The 17,878-nt window shown below is 42.8% G+C and overlaps 1 protein-coding gene across 3 annotated transcripts in view; it reads left to right on the plus strand.

Annotated features, from left to right (window-relative positions):
• NELL1 (neural EGFL like 1) overlaps positions 1 to 17,878 on the plus strand; it is a gene marked incomplete at both ends in the record, with an annotated part of 883,126 nt that overhangs the window by 189,972 nt on the left and 675,276 nt on the right. For all 3 annotated transcript variants that reach the window (XM_082845633.1, XM_082845634.1, XM_082845635.1), the window contains 3 exons: positions 6,824 to 6,958; positions 7,873 to 7,975; positions 16,516 to 16,589. In XM_082845633.1, the coding sequence (XP_082701759.1) occupies positions 6,824 to 6,958; positions 7,873 to 7,975; positions 16,516 to 16,589 (312 nt within the window). The remainder of the gene's footprint in view (positions 1 to 6,823; positions 6,959 to 7,872; positions 7,976 to 16,515; positions 16,590 to 17,878) is intronic.

Below are 17,878 nucleotides of genomic sequence, written 5' to 3' on the forward strand. Positions count from 1 at the left end.
ATTTGTGAGGCAGAAGGTATTTAATTGTGAGCAGAAAATGGTTTAATCCACCTTCTAAACACCCCCAGCACTCTGGAAGATTTATAAAAGTCTATTTCTTTCAGACTGTGAATAGAATTATAATTAGAAAACTGAGTACTTCCATCTTCACTGCAAAATTTGGAGTCTGTGATAATCTAGAAGAAGAGTTGGCAAACTTTTCTTGTAAGGAGCCAGCTAGTAAATTTTAGTCTTTACAGATCAAGAAGCAAAATTGAGAACATGATGTATATACTTATTTCACTTCAATATAATCAATCAATATAACATGAAAGGGGGCTTCCCTGGTGGCTCAGTGGTTAAGAATCTGCCTGCCAATGCAGGGGACACGGGTTTGAGCCCTGATCGGGGAAGATCCCACATGCCGCGGAGCAACTAAGCCCATGCACCACAACTACTGAAGCCTGTGCACCACAACTGCTGAAGCCCGCATGCCTAGAGCCCATGCTCCGCAACAAGAAAAGCCACTGAATGAGAAACCCGCACACCTCACCTCAGTGAAGACCCAATGCAGCCAAAAAAATAATAATGATAATAATTAAATTTATAAAAGAAAAAAAAATAACATGAAAGGATGCTCAACATTGCTAATCTTCAGGGAAATGCAAATAAGAACCACAATGATATATCACCTCACACCTGTCAGAATGACTATCATCAAAAAGAACACAAGCAACAGATGCTGGCAAGGATGTGGAGGAAATGGAACCTTTGTACACTGTTGGTGGGAATGTAAGTTGCTACAGCCACTGTGGAAAATAATATGGAGATTTCTCAAAAAAACTAAACTAGGACTACCATATGACCCAGCAATTCCATTCCTGGGTATATAACCAAAGAAAACAAAGATGCTAATTCAAAAAGATACATGCACCCTAGTGTTCATAGCAGCATTATGTACAATTGCCAAGCTGTGGGAGCAACCTAAGTGTCCATCAACAGATGAATGGATAAAGAAGATGTGGTACACACACACACACAGAGGAATACTACTCAGCCATAAAAAGAATGAAATTGTGCCATTCACAGCAACATCAGTGGACTTGGAGGGCATTATCCTAAGTGAAATAAATCAGACAGGGAAAAACAAATGCTGTATATCACTTATATGCGGAATCTAAAAAATACAACAAACTAGTGAATATTTTAAAAAAGCAGCAGACTCCCAGATATAGAGAACAAAATAGTGGTTACTAGTGGGGAGAGGGAAGTGGGGGAGGAGTGATATAGGAGTGGTAGATTAAGAGGTACAAACTATTATATAATAAGCTACCAAGATATATTGTACAACACAGGGAATCTAGCCAATATTTTATAATAACTATAAAGGGAGTATAACCTTTAAAACTGTGAATCGCTATATTTTGCACAGGTAACTTATATAATGTATTGTACATCAACTACACTTCGATAAAAAAATAAAATATAACTATTGAAAAATGTAAAAGTTATTCTTAGCTCACAGGCCATACAAAAATAAGTGCTGGGCCAGATTTGGTCCATGGACCTTAGTTTGTCAACCCCTGATCTGGAATAAACTGGAAAGATATTCATATTAGGTAATATTTATTGAGCATTTACTATGTGTTAGTTACAATGCTTAAACTTTTATATTCACTCTCTCTCTAATCCTTCCAGCAATCCTCTGAGCTAGGTTTATTAGCCCACTGTCCAGATGAGAAGACTGAGTCCCAAGAAAGTTATGTAGCTTTTCCCAAGAAAAGTGGATGGCAAAGCCAAGGCTCAAACTTAGATTCTGTAAGTTGGATCATAACCGAGGAAGTTTATGGTTGGAGGAGAGAAGATTAGAAAGAGAACCAAAAGATATAAAGAAGGAATGACTGATGGAGAGGGGGAGGTGGAAGCTACCAGTAGGAGGATGGCGATACCAGTGAGAAGAAGAATGAGCCCATAAGACAAGAGGAAAAGAGAAGTGTGTGTTCAGATGGTACCTGTTGGGAGTGAAACGTGAGCATAGAGCTTGCGGCAGCTTTTGAAGGAGGAATGTCAGGGCAGGGACAAGCCTGCTTAACTCACCCATCTGGTTACAGCCACTTGTTTTCCTTAGATAGATGTGGGAATTTTCTGAGTCCTGGGTTTACATTATGTGTCCTCCTGCCAGGACCGCACAGGGGTCACTGCTATTGCATTATCTCCTTAAGGGTTTTCAGATCATAGGGACTGTGCAGAATCAGACTGCTAACCTAGGATCTGCCAGGTGAATTCTCAGCAAAGAATTCTTTAAGACTTCTGAAGGAAGATATTTCCCTCTAGCCAGTGCCATGGTCTGAGTAGGAAGGTCTTCCTTCTGAGCCTGGTGCCAACCTTGTTTCCTTTTCGTTCACTCTTAAGCTGAGGGTACAGCCCTTTGGGGCTGTACCTTGATGTAGGAGTTTCCTTTAAGACATCCCATCTTGGGCAGACCCTGTTCTCTATTTCCTCTCCCTGGCCCCCTGTGTGAGGTGGGAGCTTGAGGGCTCCATGTTTTGGCTAACGTCATGGAGGTTGGCTTTGGTGCTCACTCGCCTCCCTGGATACCTGGCTGTCAGTTTGTTTTGGCCACTGTGGCTTTATTCCTTTTCTGTCAGCTCCTGGGATGATTTTTAAAAGTTATGATTTGTGTGTATTATCCAGCATTTTAGTTGGTTCAATTGGTGAAGTCTCTTAGGGTACCTAGTCTGCCATCTTGGTGGAAGCAGAGTGTAATACACCTCTTGGCAGAGTGAAGGAGATGGAGTCTGGAGGGATAAGACAAACTGGAACTCAAGTAGGGTTCCTGGGTGCAAAGGGAATTCTGTGGCACCGAATCGACCTGGATTAGGGCTTTGCCTTTAGTTAAATAAGCCTATCATGGCAAGCCTATCATTTAGCTGATGGGTTTGGAGGTTTGGTTTGAGTTGCCCAGCAGCTGTGATTAAAATAGGCATTAGTCATGTAGATCATGGTGGAGATAGAAATGGGCTTTGGAGTAAGATTCATCTGATGTTGAATCTCATTTTTATCACTTCTTTGGTTGTTTGCAGCCTGGAATGAGTCACTGGTCTCATTTCTAGCTGCAGTTTCCATGTATGTAAAATGGTGACAGTTATTCTTCGTTTTATAAAGATTGCATTGAAAGTTGCTGTCAGAGCCCTGGTCTAGAGCCAGGAGGTTTTGGAAAACAGCAGAAAGTCCTCACACTTGGGTCACAGTGGAAGCCATGGAATCCTACCGGAGAGGGAGCCCAGCGCACAAGCTGGACAGGAGTTGGTAGCCAAAGTCACATCAAACCAAACAGACACAGACACCAGATCAGCTCAGGGTTGTGCCTAGGAGGGCTTGCTCTTCCTTTTCTCCTTTTAAAGTATAGGGTGATTGAAAATGACTGTGCCCTTGCTTGATGTAGGAAAGATCAGGGAGGCAGCTTGCATGTAGCTTCAGGTGACAGAGGTCAGGGTACAGAAGAGCCCTCTTGAAGAATCCCAACATTGTGGCAAAACCATACTTTTTCAAGGGGGAGAAGGTGCAGGGAAGCGGTCCCCTGATACTTCCCCTAAGTGATCCACAAGAGACCACCAATCCCCTGGCTTATTCTGGAAATTCTCCCAGGTAGTCTCTACACTGTGGGAACCGCAAACCTGCTGAGCCAGGTACGCAGCGATAGGATCAGGCTGTGTCCTGCTCTTGCATCCCACCTGTGCGGTAATCACATTCTTCCTTCAAGCTCAGGAAGAAGAGATGCTGAAGATGGGGAGTTTCTTGATTACTTCTGTTTAAACCTTTGACAAATCTATTTATGTAAATCAAGCTTGGAGTGGCGTTTCAGCTTGTAACATTGGATTTTGAGACTCATTGTTTCAAGGAGCTCAATAGTGATTTTTCAATTAAGCTTAAAGGTTTAATACAATAGATTTCTTTTTTCTCTTTCATATAGCAAATGCCAAATAAATAATATTTCAAAGGAAAAAAGAAATCTACTGCATGACTAATGTACTTAGATTCATTCATTGACCTCTTACTGTGAAAACGGCCTCTGCTGTCTGTCTTTGAACGTGTAGAGTTAAGAATAAATGATTCGGTCCATGGTTGCTTGGATAAGTGCGCAAAGGTAAAACAAAAGAGATGTAGATTTGATACCATATCTATTTTGGATCTGCAGGCATTCTTAGAGAAAATGGCAGGTAGCGTAGAAATAGCTTTTGAAAATGAATTTGTATAAATTCAGCATGCTAATGCCAGTGACAGAAAATGTAATTCATTTTTTAATTCAGAGTTGTTTTTCTCCTTTATTGTTGCTTCAGGATTTAAGCAGGGGAAAAGGAAGGCAAGATTACATATTAAGTGCCTTTGAAAAATTAGCTTTTTGCCTTAATATTCCTTTGTCTTGGTGTCTGTCTGATGCATTCTTATCATCACAGAGATTAGGGTTTTTCACTGTTGTCAGAACAGGCTAAATATATTAAAAATTTAAAGACAGTACTCAGAAGGGAAGCAAAATCGGCCTTGAGAATAGCTTCCATTGTATTAAAATCGAGGCTTTTCCTTGGAGTTGAGTTTTGTAGGTGAGCATAGCTCAGCTTTGTTGGGCTGTCCTGGAAATTGACAATATTGCCTTTAGGCAAAGCTCCTGGATTTACAGGAAACTTGGATAGATACAGAATAGCCTTTTGAACTAGTCCTTAAGAAGTCCCCTTCTTGGAGTGATACAGACACTAGGGTTCTTCCAGACTTTCAGAGTAAGACAGGCACTTTCCTCTCACAGATTCCTCATCCTGAGCCACTTTTAGGAACGATTTCCTTCTAGTTCAACTCTTCCTTGTTCATTCCACGGTCATATGTCTATCACTACCTTATGTGGGAACTACTGAGGCTATAGAAATGAAGTAAAGATAATATGTGATGAGTTATCACTTCCTTTTTATTATCTCTTACCAATACACGGTTTTGGTACTTGGTGTCACCAAACTCTTGGAAGTATATGTTATCTGCATTTCCTAAAGAATTCCCAGAGAACGTAATTACCGTCGATTCTGGATGCTCTATGATTAAGCTGGAGATTTAAGTGTAACTTGAATGTTTGGACAATCATGTATAGTAGAGAGTCATAGGAAGCTAATTTTCAGGCACGGTTGACTCAGTTTTTTCAGGGTTGATTATAGTGCATGTGGTTTGTTTAGGATTCTATTTGTTCTTTTCCCTTCCTCTTGGTACTGCCCATGGCAGGCAGACGAGGAACAAATTTTCTTGAGAAATTCCAAAAGTTTAGAGCAGGAGATGGAATAAATGACAAAAACCAGGTTGAATTACATGTGGATTCCATTTCCAAAGAGTAGCACTGTTATGAGTAATTGAGAGGAGCATGTACGGAGTGGAACCATAGAAAATGTAGAAAGATGGTAGAAGTCATCATTAGCCAGGTTCAACCATTATAACTAAAATGTTGCCTCCAAATAGTCTTAGTTGGGATCAAAAATTGATTCAATCTCCTGTATGGGGAAAATACTCAAGACGGGGATATATAAGTATGATTGAGAAGGAAAAGGAACTGTATGATGAATTTTTAGAAAGTGGTATTTGTTCTTCTATCATGACCTTCTCTCTGTAAGGAGAAAGGAAGAAGGGTGAGATTGCTACCAGGCCGAGTTACTCCTTGGTATGGATGTGATGACAGAGAGATCGTACCACATTTCAAGTTTTTTTGTACCATAGTTTTGAAGGCAACCTGGAGTCACCTACATGGACAATGGTCAAGAGGGAGGGTTGGAACCATATCACGAGGAGCTGTTAGGGGAACCTGGTGGGGCTGACTGTGGTCAGGGGCAGGCATGAGGACAGGATAACCTCAAACGTTTGTAGAGCGGTTAGATTTACTCAGGATGGGCCACAAGGCAAAACTAGGTCTAATAGGAAGAAGGGAGAGAAATTTCACAGCTCAGGCTAAGAAAGACGTTTCAAATATCCAGAGCTAACCAAGAAAAGTAGCTTTTCTTGGAAGGTAATGAGTGTCCCATCACAGTTACATGTGCAAACAGGGGCTGGATGACCACTTGAAGGGGTTACTTGTCACGTCATTTAAACTTTATAAACTCTTTCAAATCGGAGATTCTAAGATTGCATGTTTAATGGTAGCAGTTGGGTGACCTAAAAAAAGGAAAAAGGTTTTCTTTTCTTTTCTTTTTTTTTTTTTTAACAAAGTCCTCATCTCACCTGGGGGTTTGGTTGCCTCTCTTGAACTTGTCTGAACACCAAAGTGGATTCTGGGGCATTCTATTTGGAGGATACTGAGCTGGGTAGAAATAAGATCTGCCTATGACTTCCCAGAATTTTTCATAAAAGAGGAAGCAGTGACTTCCCAGCTTGTAAACCATGACACTCTGGTTAGTGTGTGAAGAAGAGGGATAGGATTGCGGGAGATAAATGTAAGGGCTTCAGAGCTGCTGATTAGATCTCCTGTAAACATTGTAACGAGTCCTTGAGAACACATTCATTACAAGTGTTTCTGTGTGAGTTTGAGCTGAAAGCACACACGTTGATGAACACCCATGAGGTCCCTGAGATACAGTTTAATGTCTCATTTGGTGCTCATTAGACCATGGGAGCCAATATGTCTTCAATTTAGAATGCGTCTACCTTGTGTGAAATTAAAAAAAAAATCTTCGAATAACAGATCTGGCTAAGAATCATTGAACTGCTTTGAGCATTTTTTTCTCCTTCCGCTTGGATTTATTTTTTCTGGTTGCGATTAGCTTTGTTAGGACAATGCAGTTGAATTACAGAAATTACACGTAGTAACTCTTGTTTGCAGCTGAACTATGCAGAGACAAGACTTAGTCAATTGGAAAACTGTCATTGTGAGAAGACCTGTCAAGTGAGTGGACTGCTCTATAGAGACCAAGACTCCTGGGTTGATGGTGATCACTGCAGGAACTGCACGTGCAGAGTAAGCCTCTTTGTACCTAAATGGACAGTTTTAAGAGGGCAGTTGTACAAATTATTGTGTAACCTGTTTCTTTATAATGCTGACTCTAAGAAGTACTGCCTTTTTACGAAGTGCCTGTTTAGTAATTGGCGCAATTGTGAAGGGAAGCTGGAAAAGTGTCATTACAAATGCAAATTCTTATCAAGAGAAAGCAGATTTTATTTCCAACACACTCTAATATGATGTAACATGATTAAGAAGCTTACTGTTTAGAGATTAGAGTAACAGAGGGAGGAAGGGACTCCTTTGGTTTTCAAACCACCTAATGGCTCATTCACAACTTTTCTCTGCTATAATACCTTTTAAAAAGGTGGTTTAATTAGTTTCTAGGTGTTTGCATTGTGTTTGACGAGGTAGCCATTTTCTGTTTTAGAGAATTGCAGGATCCCCTGACTTTCTTTCAGGTTATCCATTATTTGTATGTACTATTTGATCTGTTTCAGAGAATTATAAGAGGCTCCCCCAAATTAATATGGAAACCCTGTTCAGTTGAAATTATTTGATAACTATCTGAAGAATGCCATTGTTTGTCTGCAAAAATACAAAATGATTGTTAGCGCTTCAACAGTGGTTGACAGGGTCTGCAAAAGGTGTTAATTTATGTTCTTGTAAAAATAGGCTTTTCTGTTTTCTGCCTAAGCTACTTAGTCCACATGGGCAGGTGGAATAAAGCCAGTGATGTATATCAGAAAAGTAACTGAGGTGGCATGGGGTCGTTTGGGCTGGAGAAAATTCTTTATTTGGTGTCCTGGAGTGGACTGGGAGTTTCTCACACTGCTTCTGTTTCCCTGGTGAGGCTTCTGGGATGAGATGTGAGCTTTTTGCTGCTGAGGTCACTTCTGCTGAGATTCCTCTCCCTGTTGTTCCTTCCTCAGAGTGGCGCTGTGGAATGTCGAAGGATGTCCTGTCCCCCCCTCAACTGCTCTCCAGACTCCCTCCCTGTGCACATTGCTGGCCAGTGCTGTAAGGTCTGCCGACGTGAGTACTAACTGAGGGTCTGGGTGGCCCTCTGTGCTTCGAGATTGATTTATTCCCCTATTTTTCAGGCCCCAATTGATTAACATTGATGAAAGGAAGTCCTAGCAGTTGATATAATAATAAATGTATGATAAGAGTGGCTATATTTTAATCACTTGTGACGTGCAGACACTTTACATAGGCTATTTTTTGTTTTAAATCCTCACATCAACCTTAATTATTATTCTTTACATTCTTATGTAGAGGGAACTGGTGTTCACAAGTATTAAGTCACTTGTCCGCGGTCAAACAACTGGTAGTGTGTGGAGTTGCTCCGTAGTCAGGACTCCAAGGCTCCGTGTGCTTTGGTCCCCTCATTTTGATCGATCAAGGGCCACACTCTGTGTTTCGGCTCTCTGAGGTCTTGGCCAGGTTTCCTGTTATTAAAGGGTCTTTGTTAGGAATTTCTGGATTGAACTTCAGTTAAAATATTGGAACAATTTCCTTCAGAGTTGGCTGGTCCAAATTATATAATGATTTAAAAATCCTTTTCCCTCTGAATTACAAAGGACACTCTTTCAAATGAAATGGTGAAATGAACACTGAGACAACCAGGAAGAGTAAAAGCTGTCATTTAGAATGATTGGTATGTGCCAGTTACTATTTTAGGTCATTTCATTCTATTAGCTTATTGAAACCTCACTGCAATCTTTTAGGCGGAGATTATTTTTATCCCTGTTTTATAGGAAGCTTGGGGAAGATAGTTTACCAAGTTTGCAAGGCTGGTGAGTGACAGAGGTGAGATACAAAATGAATTCTGTCTGACTACAAAGCCCAAAGTCTTTTTATCAAACCATATGCTCTTCTTTGAAAAAGGAGAGTTTAGGTAAGAAATGTGCCATCCGATGGATAATTTTCAAGACCATTTCTCTACCAAAAAAACCACCATCATCACTAGGTCTTCAAAACACAGTGGTCTAGTTTTTTGTCAAGAATAGCATGTCACCTAATATGACAGTGGAAGTGGGGATAGCTGGTCGGTTTGTACCAGCCCAGTCTTTTTTTATACTCTTTTGAAAGGAACTTTGGAAAATGTCTTCTGTTTATGGTTGGCACGGTACACCCGTTACTCTGGAGGGCTTACGCAGAGTTGATCTAAAAGAAACTTTCTTATTTCTATTCTAAGTGCTTTTGGAAGTCATGTCTGGCAATACAGATAGATCAGGGGCCCAGATGTTGAGATTATAGTTTGATTCCATGATGGAAAGATAGTTTTTAGTAGCCATAGATTATTTTTTTCTATCTTGATATATTCTATATAATAGAGGAAGAAGTTGAGAAACTTAGGAATTTGTTTAAACAATATGAGGTCCTTTTAACCTATTACTTTGAGATCTGTGGATGGATCTGTGAATGCCGTCTCTTGGCAGTTGTTGTTTGGACATGGGAGTAGGTGAGTCCTTCAGCTGTTTTTTGTGTTAAACTTTTGATAATCTACTTGTAAAAGCGATGGAACATTTGAAAACACATAAGGGTAAAGGTAAAGATGGAAAAATCACCCATAATGCCACCACTTGGAAACAAACACTCTTGAAGTTGTACTGGATTTCGTTTTTTAAAACTTATACTTTGTGGACAATTGAGGTCTTATTATGCAGATAATTTTAACCTACTTTGTTGACTTACCATTATCACTTAAGTGTATTACTATCCTTTAAAAAAAACTCTGTATAAACCTCATTTTCATGAGCTTCATAGTGTTCCACCCTTTGGCTGTTGTGTAACTTATTTAATTATTCCCCAATTGTTGGAGGACTAGGTTGTTTTCCCACTTTTCACTATTGTAAATTACTCTTCAATAATACGTTTTGTGAGGACACATTTTTGTATTTTACGTTTTCTTAAGGTAGAATTCTCCAAAGTAGAATTATTGGGCCAAGAGACTGACATTTTCAAGGTCCTTGATATATATCATCCAATTATCCTCTCACTAGAAATGTGTGGGATAGTCATTTTTCTTTATTCTAATTTACTGGAGAATATTAAGTTTTAAAAAACATTTCAGCAAGTTACCCGATTTTACCAAGATGCTGATACATGAGCTAGCTAAACCATCAGTGTGCTTTTTGCCTTTGTTTGGAATTGATAGCAGTTTAGCTAGGTAGAATGAATTTTCTCAGCAGCTCTGATCGGTAGTTTGAGATGTTTATAGTTTAATAAAATGGTAATACAAATAAATGCTTAAGAACACTACTCAATTATCATATGACCCAGCAATTCCACTCCTGGTCATATATATGGAAAAGACTGGAAGGGTGGGATAGGGAGGGTGGGAGGGAGATGCAAGAGGGAAGGGGATATGGGGATATATGTATACATAAAGCTGATTCACTTTATTATACAGCAGCAACTAACACAACAATGTAAAGCAATTATACTCCAATAAAGATGTTTTTAAAAATAAAAGTAAGCAGAAAAAAACCCTCTAATTTGAAAAGATATAGAAGTTTTCAAATATTTTCACATCAGGTAAAGGATGGAAAATATTTCCTTTGGCTGTCCCTTTCAGATAAAATTTCCCAAGCTACTCTCTGGGTTTGGGTGGGGCAGCGTCCTAGGGTTTCTGAGAAAAAGTACTGATTTGATTCAAGAGCCGATACATGAAAGCTGATTGTTTTGTGTGCTCGTTTACTAAGTGTTCATCCACTCGTCATGGCTTCAAGGAGCTGTAGCACTTACAGATGAGGACATCCATGTGGCAATAGGAAATAACTTGGTCTAAGTCTCAAATCATTGTCTGAGAAAAGTACTTTATTTTGATCAAAAAACCCAATAAATCAGGCCATCTCCAAGAGCAAGGCAGTTTTCATAATTCCTGATACTAGGCTCTTCCTCCATCTTTTTGGGAGGCATCAGGGAGAACTCAGGAGAGCCTTCTAGATTCCTTAGCTATGGGCATGGAAGTCCAGAAAGTAGTGCAGGAGTCTCATTCCTCCAACATTTCTTGGGTGTCTGCTCTGTTTAAGGAATTGAACATACCTAGCTACACATTAGAATCCCCTGGTGAACTTATTAAAATAGCATGTCCCAGGGCCCCTCTCTGACCTGCTAAATCGGAATCTCTGGACAGTGGTGTCCTAGAATTAGTATTCTTTTGGTAGATAGATTTGGGAACCATCAGAGATGGGAGAGAAGGAAAAGGATGGAGAGGGAATCTTGAGCTATGCAAAACAGCATTTGCAAAGGAAAACAAGTTGCAGAAGGACAGGGAGATAGTCTGTTAGGTGATAACAGGGTTTCTGTAGGTGAGAAGTAGAAATAAGCTGCAAAGGCGGGTTGGGGATGGATGACGCTGACTGTATTCCACTGAATTCGTTCAGTCATCCTTACTGAGATTCCTCTCCCGACTCTGTTCTGTCCTCTGGTTACAGCAATGGGCACATGTGGATCATTCATTCTCTGTCAGACACTGTTAAGCTTTTTTATGTGTATTAATTCATTTCATTCTTCCAAAAACCTAGAGTCATAGGCTCCACTATGATCCCCATTTTATAGATGAGGAGGTAAAGCACACAGAGGAGAACTAACTTGTCCAAGGGCTCTCAGCCTTGGTGGAGCCAAAATAAAACCCAGGTAGTCTGGCTCCAGAATTAATGCTTTTAACCTGTCTCCTCTCCCCCCCTGCTGTCCAGGGAGATGTATGCCCCATCTCATTACAACAGAGTATCGTGCGGTATATATGCTATGTAAGATGCAAGGGTAGCACAGAGAAGGGAGTGATTAATTCCATCAGAAACTTGGGTGTGTGTGTGTTAGGAAGGCTTCATAGGGGAAGGAATAGCTGAGTAGGGTGCTGACAAATGAGTAGGAGTTTGCCATGTGGACGAGGTAGGTAAGAACACACCTGCCAAAGGGAATTGCACATGCAGAATCATGGAAGTAAACACAGCGTTTGTTTGGGGGGCTCAGAAGCAAGCTTTTGAAGCAGGGTTTGGCATAATCAGAGAAATGCTTTGATAAAAGCCCCTGTGTGGGGAGAACTGGAGGCAGGGAGCTGGGTGTGGGATTCAGGCCCATTTACAGGTGGAGGTGATGAGGCCGGCAGGCAGGTAGGCACAGCCGGGGGACATGGAAAGGAAGGGATGAAGCTGAGTGATGGCCAAAAGACCTGGGGCAGGGTAGGTACTCTGTAAGCATTTTTTTTTTTTTAACGTGAGACAGATGAATCAGGGACAGAGCATCTGTAAGGGAGAAGTTGCCAGGTTTTGAACAAGAGCCTGTGGGAGACTCATAGTGTGATTAACAGAAATAAGGCAGGTGGAAGAAATGGCTTCAGGAGCAATACATTCTGTTCGGCATAGGAGAGTTGGAGATGGCTGAGGGACAACCAGTTTGACGTGGGCGTCATGCTCAGAGAGGTGGTATCTGAAGCTAGGTGTGTGAACGAGCTCACCGAGGGAGGATGGCTCCTTGGGCGTTGAGCTTTACTGCTCTGCCACTCTCCTTTAAAGTGTAACACAGAGTGTTGATTTTGATGTTCTCAGCTGCTGAGCGCCAAGGGATGGCTGGAGTGTGTGCAGGGTGCAAATCCCTAAATAAAGACAGAGCAACCTCACATCCACATCTGACAGGGGTGCCAAGTGGGGCCTAAAGGTTGTTTATTTAGTGTGCACCCAAATGGCAAAAGTGTCCATCCATCGCACTAGAGAAATCAGGCTTGAATTTGAAGGGCCAGGTGTCTGTGGGCACAAAAAGATACAACTGCATAACTGTTTCTGTAAATCCCCGGTACCTTTGTTTCTGACATGGCGGAGAAGTGTGTGTTGGTGCCGAGTTTCAATTTCATCGTCGGACACTGTGAAATGGTCTTGTTTGCATGTCCCCAGTGTGATGTGAAGGGCTTCAGGTATCCATTTACATTTCTACTCATACTAGAAGCTGTTGGAATGGCATCCCAAATGCCCCAGCCACAGGTACCGGAGCGTGACTTACCTTCTGCTTGAATTTCCCAGATATCAAAAATAAGCCTTTTGGCTGTAGATCAAGAGGTTAGATAATGAGGACTGGTGTTAGGCATACGGTGGGGCCGGGAAGGAAGGGCATCGTCAGAGAAGTGGGGTGAGGATGAGGAAGCAGGGGAAATTCTTGTGACCTTCAGTGGTGATGCTGAAAGCTGTCCTGAGATAACTTCGGAGATACTGATATTGTAATCGTCCATGCATCCTGCATCAGTGCCAAGGCTGTGAATGGCTGAGGTACACGGCATCATGTTGATGTCACTTGCAGCCCCTAAGGCACCCTGCCATGTGAAGACATGAAGTTCAGTGGACATTTAATTTTTATACCAGATTGGTAGATTTGAGGGATGGATGTGTCCCCGTGTGTGGTGTGACTGTAAACAGTAAGACCCTCCTGTCTCCAGATCGAAGTTCTGGGATGAGTGTCTATCAGAGGATGAGAGGAATCGGGCGAATGTCTTCAGACAGGGTAGCAAGTGTGATCCTAACATCATGGGGGTGGCAAGGTGCAAAAATAAGGAAGGAAAGTCTATTTCTTTGCTTCCCACCCTGGGCCAAGGAGCAGATGGCAGATTTGACAGCCGTGTATTTAGCAGAACCGTCACTCCGGAGCAAGCCATCTTGCCAGGTTGGCAGCAGCTGTGTTTGGGAGTGTGGGAGTTTATTAGGCAGGAATTTCAGGCTCTTGGAGGTATGGTCTCCCCATGCAAGCAAATAGGGGAATCCACGTGATCATTAGGACCCGTGAGTCAGAGTCAACTGATTTATCTGGAAAACTGAGGCATAAAAGATGATTGGGGATAATTTTTTAAAATGAAGTGAGGAAGGGGATTATCTAGAAAATGTTATTGGTTCTCTACCTCGTTGTTGATGGCTTTGCTCTGAAAACCTTGGTGTCTGCTTTTAAAGTTTGGAATAGCATTGAATAGCAGAAAGAACTCTCATCTGGGAATCAGCACATTTCTCTGCGTTTTGCTACCAAGGAGGCTCATTAATTCTAAAATCGTTACTAACAATAAGCCCAGAGAGGCACTGAGCCTGGGGCTAGAGATAAAGTTATGAATAGACATAGTTCCTACCCTCATTGGGGCAACAGAGGTAAAATGTGATATTTTCTCTGTTAGGGCGAGGTCCAGAGTACCGCACAAACACAAAGTGAGGGCAGTTCTCCAGTGTTAGAGGTCAAGAACAACTTCTTGGGGGGAAGTCGGGCCTAAGTTGAAACTGATGGGTATATAGGATGGAAGGTTACCAGGAGCAGGTAGATGAGTGTTCTGGAGAAGCAGAACAGTACATGCAAATCCCAGAAGCAGAGCGTGGCTGGAGTCTTAAGTGGAGGTGTGAATGTTTGGGAGTTTGGGAGGGAGAGTGAACGCACAGGGATGGCCTTGTGTGCTGAGTTCAGGAATTTGAACTATATTCTGAGGGCCTGAGTGACTCATAATGATTTTAAAGCAGAGCGTCCTATTTGCACTTAAAATATATATTCAACTGTTGTGTGGGGAAGGACTGGGTAAGATCAGACCAGAACATAGGAGGCAAGTTAGGAAGTTTCCTGGTAGACTAAAGAGGAGGGATAGCCTGAGTGAAGGTAGCACCTGGGGGCAGGTGGTGGGAATGGAGAAAAGTGGGTTGACTTGAGAAACAAGGAGGGAGCCTTGCAGGGATTTGGGTACTGATTGGACGCGGTGCTGAGTAAGAGGAAGGGGATAGAAGGGCCCTAGGCGCTGGGGTGCGGGTGGTGGGTGTGGAGGCCAGGGGTGGATACTGCTGCCATTCACTGAACGCAGGTACTAGAGAGGCACAGATCTGAGTTAGGTACGTAGGGCAGGTTCTGAGAAGAAACAGACTGTGAAATGGAGGTTTGCTTGTACTTTATTAGGAAGTTCAGGATCAGTTCTGGGGTGGGAGTGAGATAGTGAAGGAAGCTGGGTTGGGCAGAAGGAGAGGTTGAACTGCAGTGCAGTTACAACAGATACCTCAGCCATTTGTCCAAGGAGTTGGGGAGCTGGAATGACCCTTGGAGTTATCCTGAGTTGGGGCAAGGGGCCAGGACTTTGCAACATCTTCATCAACCGCTCATTGGATGTGGGCTGTGCTGGGAAGGGGCCTTGGCTTTGGACAAGGGCAAGTCCCGGATCACTATTCAGCTGAGAGCTGTTGCTCATCACCTGTCTGGCAGTTTCAGGAATGTCACCTTTGGCCGTGGAGGGGGATCTGGGTTGCACACCATAGTAGCCACTGTGGGATCGTGATGTTAAGTAAACCAGTGTCTCTGGGCTTTCCTCTTCCTGTGGTCAACAAGAGGGAGTTGGATGAGTTGTTTGCTGAGGTCCCTACATACCTGAACTTTCCATGAGTCCGAAGATTGTAGAACTAAGAAACTGCCAGATTGAATTCACCTGTTTTTAACAGATGGAGAAATGGAGGTTCTGAGAGATGAGGTGCTTTCTGTAAGACAGTGATTTAGTGGTGGAGATTTCTTAGAGTGCGTGTCTTCACTTCTGCTTCTCCCGAGGACGAGGGCTGAAAGCATCCTCATTTGTGCGGAGAGGGAGTGATCAGGCCTTTGCTTTCCTGTGGATGTGGCTGGAGAATTTGGCAGAGATACATTAGGGTCGTATCAAATTAACATATTCTGCACTTGCTTAAAAGTGGGTCAGCATTTATGCTTCTCTGTTAACCTTTTTCCAAGGCCTGTCTCTCCTCCCTGCCCTCCCTGTTAGCCTGTTCAGCTTACCTTTCCAAAGGCAGTCTGTCTAGTACTTTTTTTTTTTTTTTTTTTTTTTTTTTTGCGGTACACAGGCCTCTCACTGTTATGGCCTCTCCCTTGCGGAGCACAGGCTCCGGGCACGCAGGCTCAGTGGCCACGGCTCACGGGCCCAGCCGCTCCGCGGCATGTGGGATCTTCCCGGACCGGGGCACGAGCCCGCGTCCCCTGCATCGGCAGGCAAACTCTCAACCACTGTGCCACCAGGGAAGCCCTGTCTAGTGCATTTTGATTCAGCATCTTACTCACTTGTATTTCTTAGTTGTCTCTGAGCTTCTTGGGAACAGTTAAAGACATGCGCTTCCTATGATCACAAGGGGGAAAATGGTGTCTTTCTGCATGTGACTGAGGTCCTGATGAGTGGAGTATATATGCAAGTCCGCTCTCACCCAGTCATTTGTTTTATGGCTGGAGTAGCTGAATCAAAGCTATGCTATTATACTCCACGGTGATGACAACCACCTCTTCCTTGTTTTAACATTGACCACATCAATTCATTCTCTAGTTCCTTCAGCAACCGCAGCATTGAAATAGTTGTATGTGCTTGGTGTGAAGGACTCCTGGCAAACATAATAAAGATGACAGTCTGAAAGGGGATTCAACAGTTATCCCCATCCTATTTCCATGTCTTACTTCCAGACATGCAAAGAGCTTTGCATTGCTTAGAATGAGAGCATTTATATTCTGTGGAATCTACTGGAGTTGGATGGTGCCCCTGAGGTCATTTTGTTGCATAGCATGACTGTCTGAACCGTATTTCTGTTTTATTACAGCCAAATGTATCTATGGAGGAAAAGTCCTTGCAGAAGGCCAGCGGATTTTAACCAAGAGCTGTCGGGAATGCAGAGTAAGTTTCAGTCTTATGATCCCCATTACTTGTAGAGAAGGAGATGCGGGCTTTAGGTAGGAGTCTGGAATGGAGCATATTGTCCTGAGTGGACCACTGAGGGGAAGGACTCTCTGGTGGGCTTGAGTCCTGGCTGTGGAGTTCCCAGCCACTGTCATTGTGTGGTTAGCCTGTGGTCAGCCGTGGATCAGGTAGCCTTGGGAAAGACTGTTAGGGAAGGAAGTGAGAAGGGGGAAGGGAGCTAGCAGCTACCATGAGTCAGGGAGGTTGTCAGGTGGCCCTGGGAAAAGGTTTTGATTTGGTGTTGGGGCAATTTGTCTGTGATGTTAGTTGTGGATAGTGCCACTTCTACTCCTAAGAGTCTGATACAATGTTAGACAGTGCCTCTGTCTCCTGCCTGCCCCATCCCGTGTATTTCTCAAAATAAGATGTGTAGAACCATAGATCTCATTTAAGACTGTACTTCAATAATAATAAAAAAAGTCATGCAACAAACATGCATTGAGCAACTGCTACTTACCAGCATGGTACTAGATTCTGGGTGTACAACAGTGAACAAAACAAAGTCCTTGTCTTTATAGAATTTGCAGTCTGGTGGGGAGACAGGCAGTAAGATATAAACAAATAAATATACAAGATGCAGCTGAGCCTTGAACAACACATGTTAGAACTGTGTGGGTCCACTTATGCACGGATTTCTTCCAGTAGTAAATACTGCGGTGCTACACTATCCACTCTTGGTTGAATCCCTGGATGTAGAACCGTGGATACGGAGGAACCACAGGTACAGAGGGCTGACTATAAATTATGTGCCGATTTTAGACTGTGTGGAGGGTCGGCGCCCCTGACCCCCGCATTGTTCAAGGGTCAACTATGATGCCAAATTCTATGAAAAATACAGAACAGGTTGAAGGGGTAGAGAGCTTTGAGGTGGGGATGGATGGTCTGGGAAAACCTCTCGGAGGAGGTCATATTTGAACAAAGTGCTGGATGAAGTGTGGGAGCTAGCCAAGCACTTACTTGGTTGAGGTGCTGTCCTAGAGCGCAAGGGTGAGAGACAGAGGGAAAGAAGGAAGAGAGGGAGAGCAAATTCAAGGAGGCGCCTTCCAGAGCTGCCACTGCCCCACGGCGAAGCAGGCCTGGTTTTGAGGGGCATCTCCAGGGAGGCTGGCTGGAACTACGGTGTCACAGAATAGACCATCTCTCCAAGTGCTGTTTCCTATGGCATTTCATTTGCTTTTCGTCACATCCCTGGAGAAAAGAAAGGAGTATATTTGAAAGGTTGAGGA

Source organism: Leucopleurus acutus (assembly GCF_964270905.1).
Source record: "Leucopleurus acutus genome assembly, chromosome: 8".
Lineage (NCBI taxonomy): Eukaryota > Metazoa > Chordata > Mammalia > Artiodactyla > Delphinidae > Leucopleurus > Leucopleurus acutus.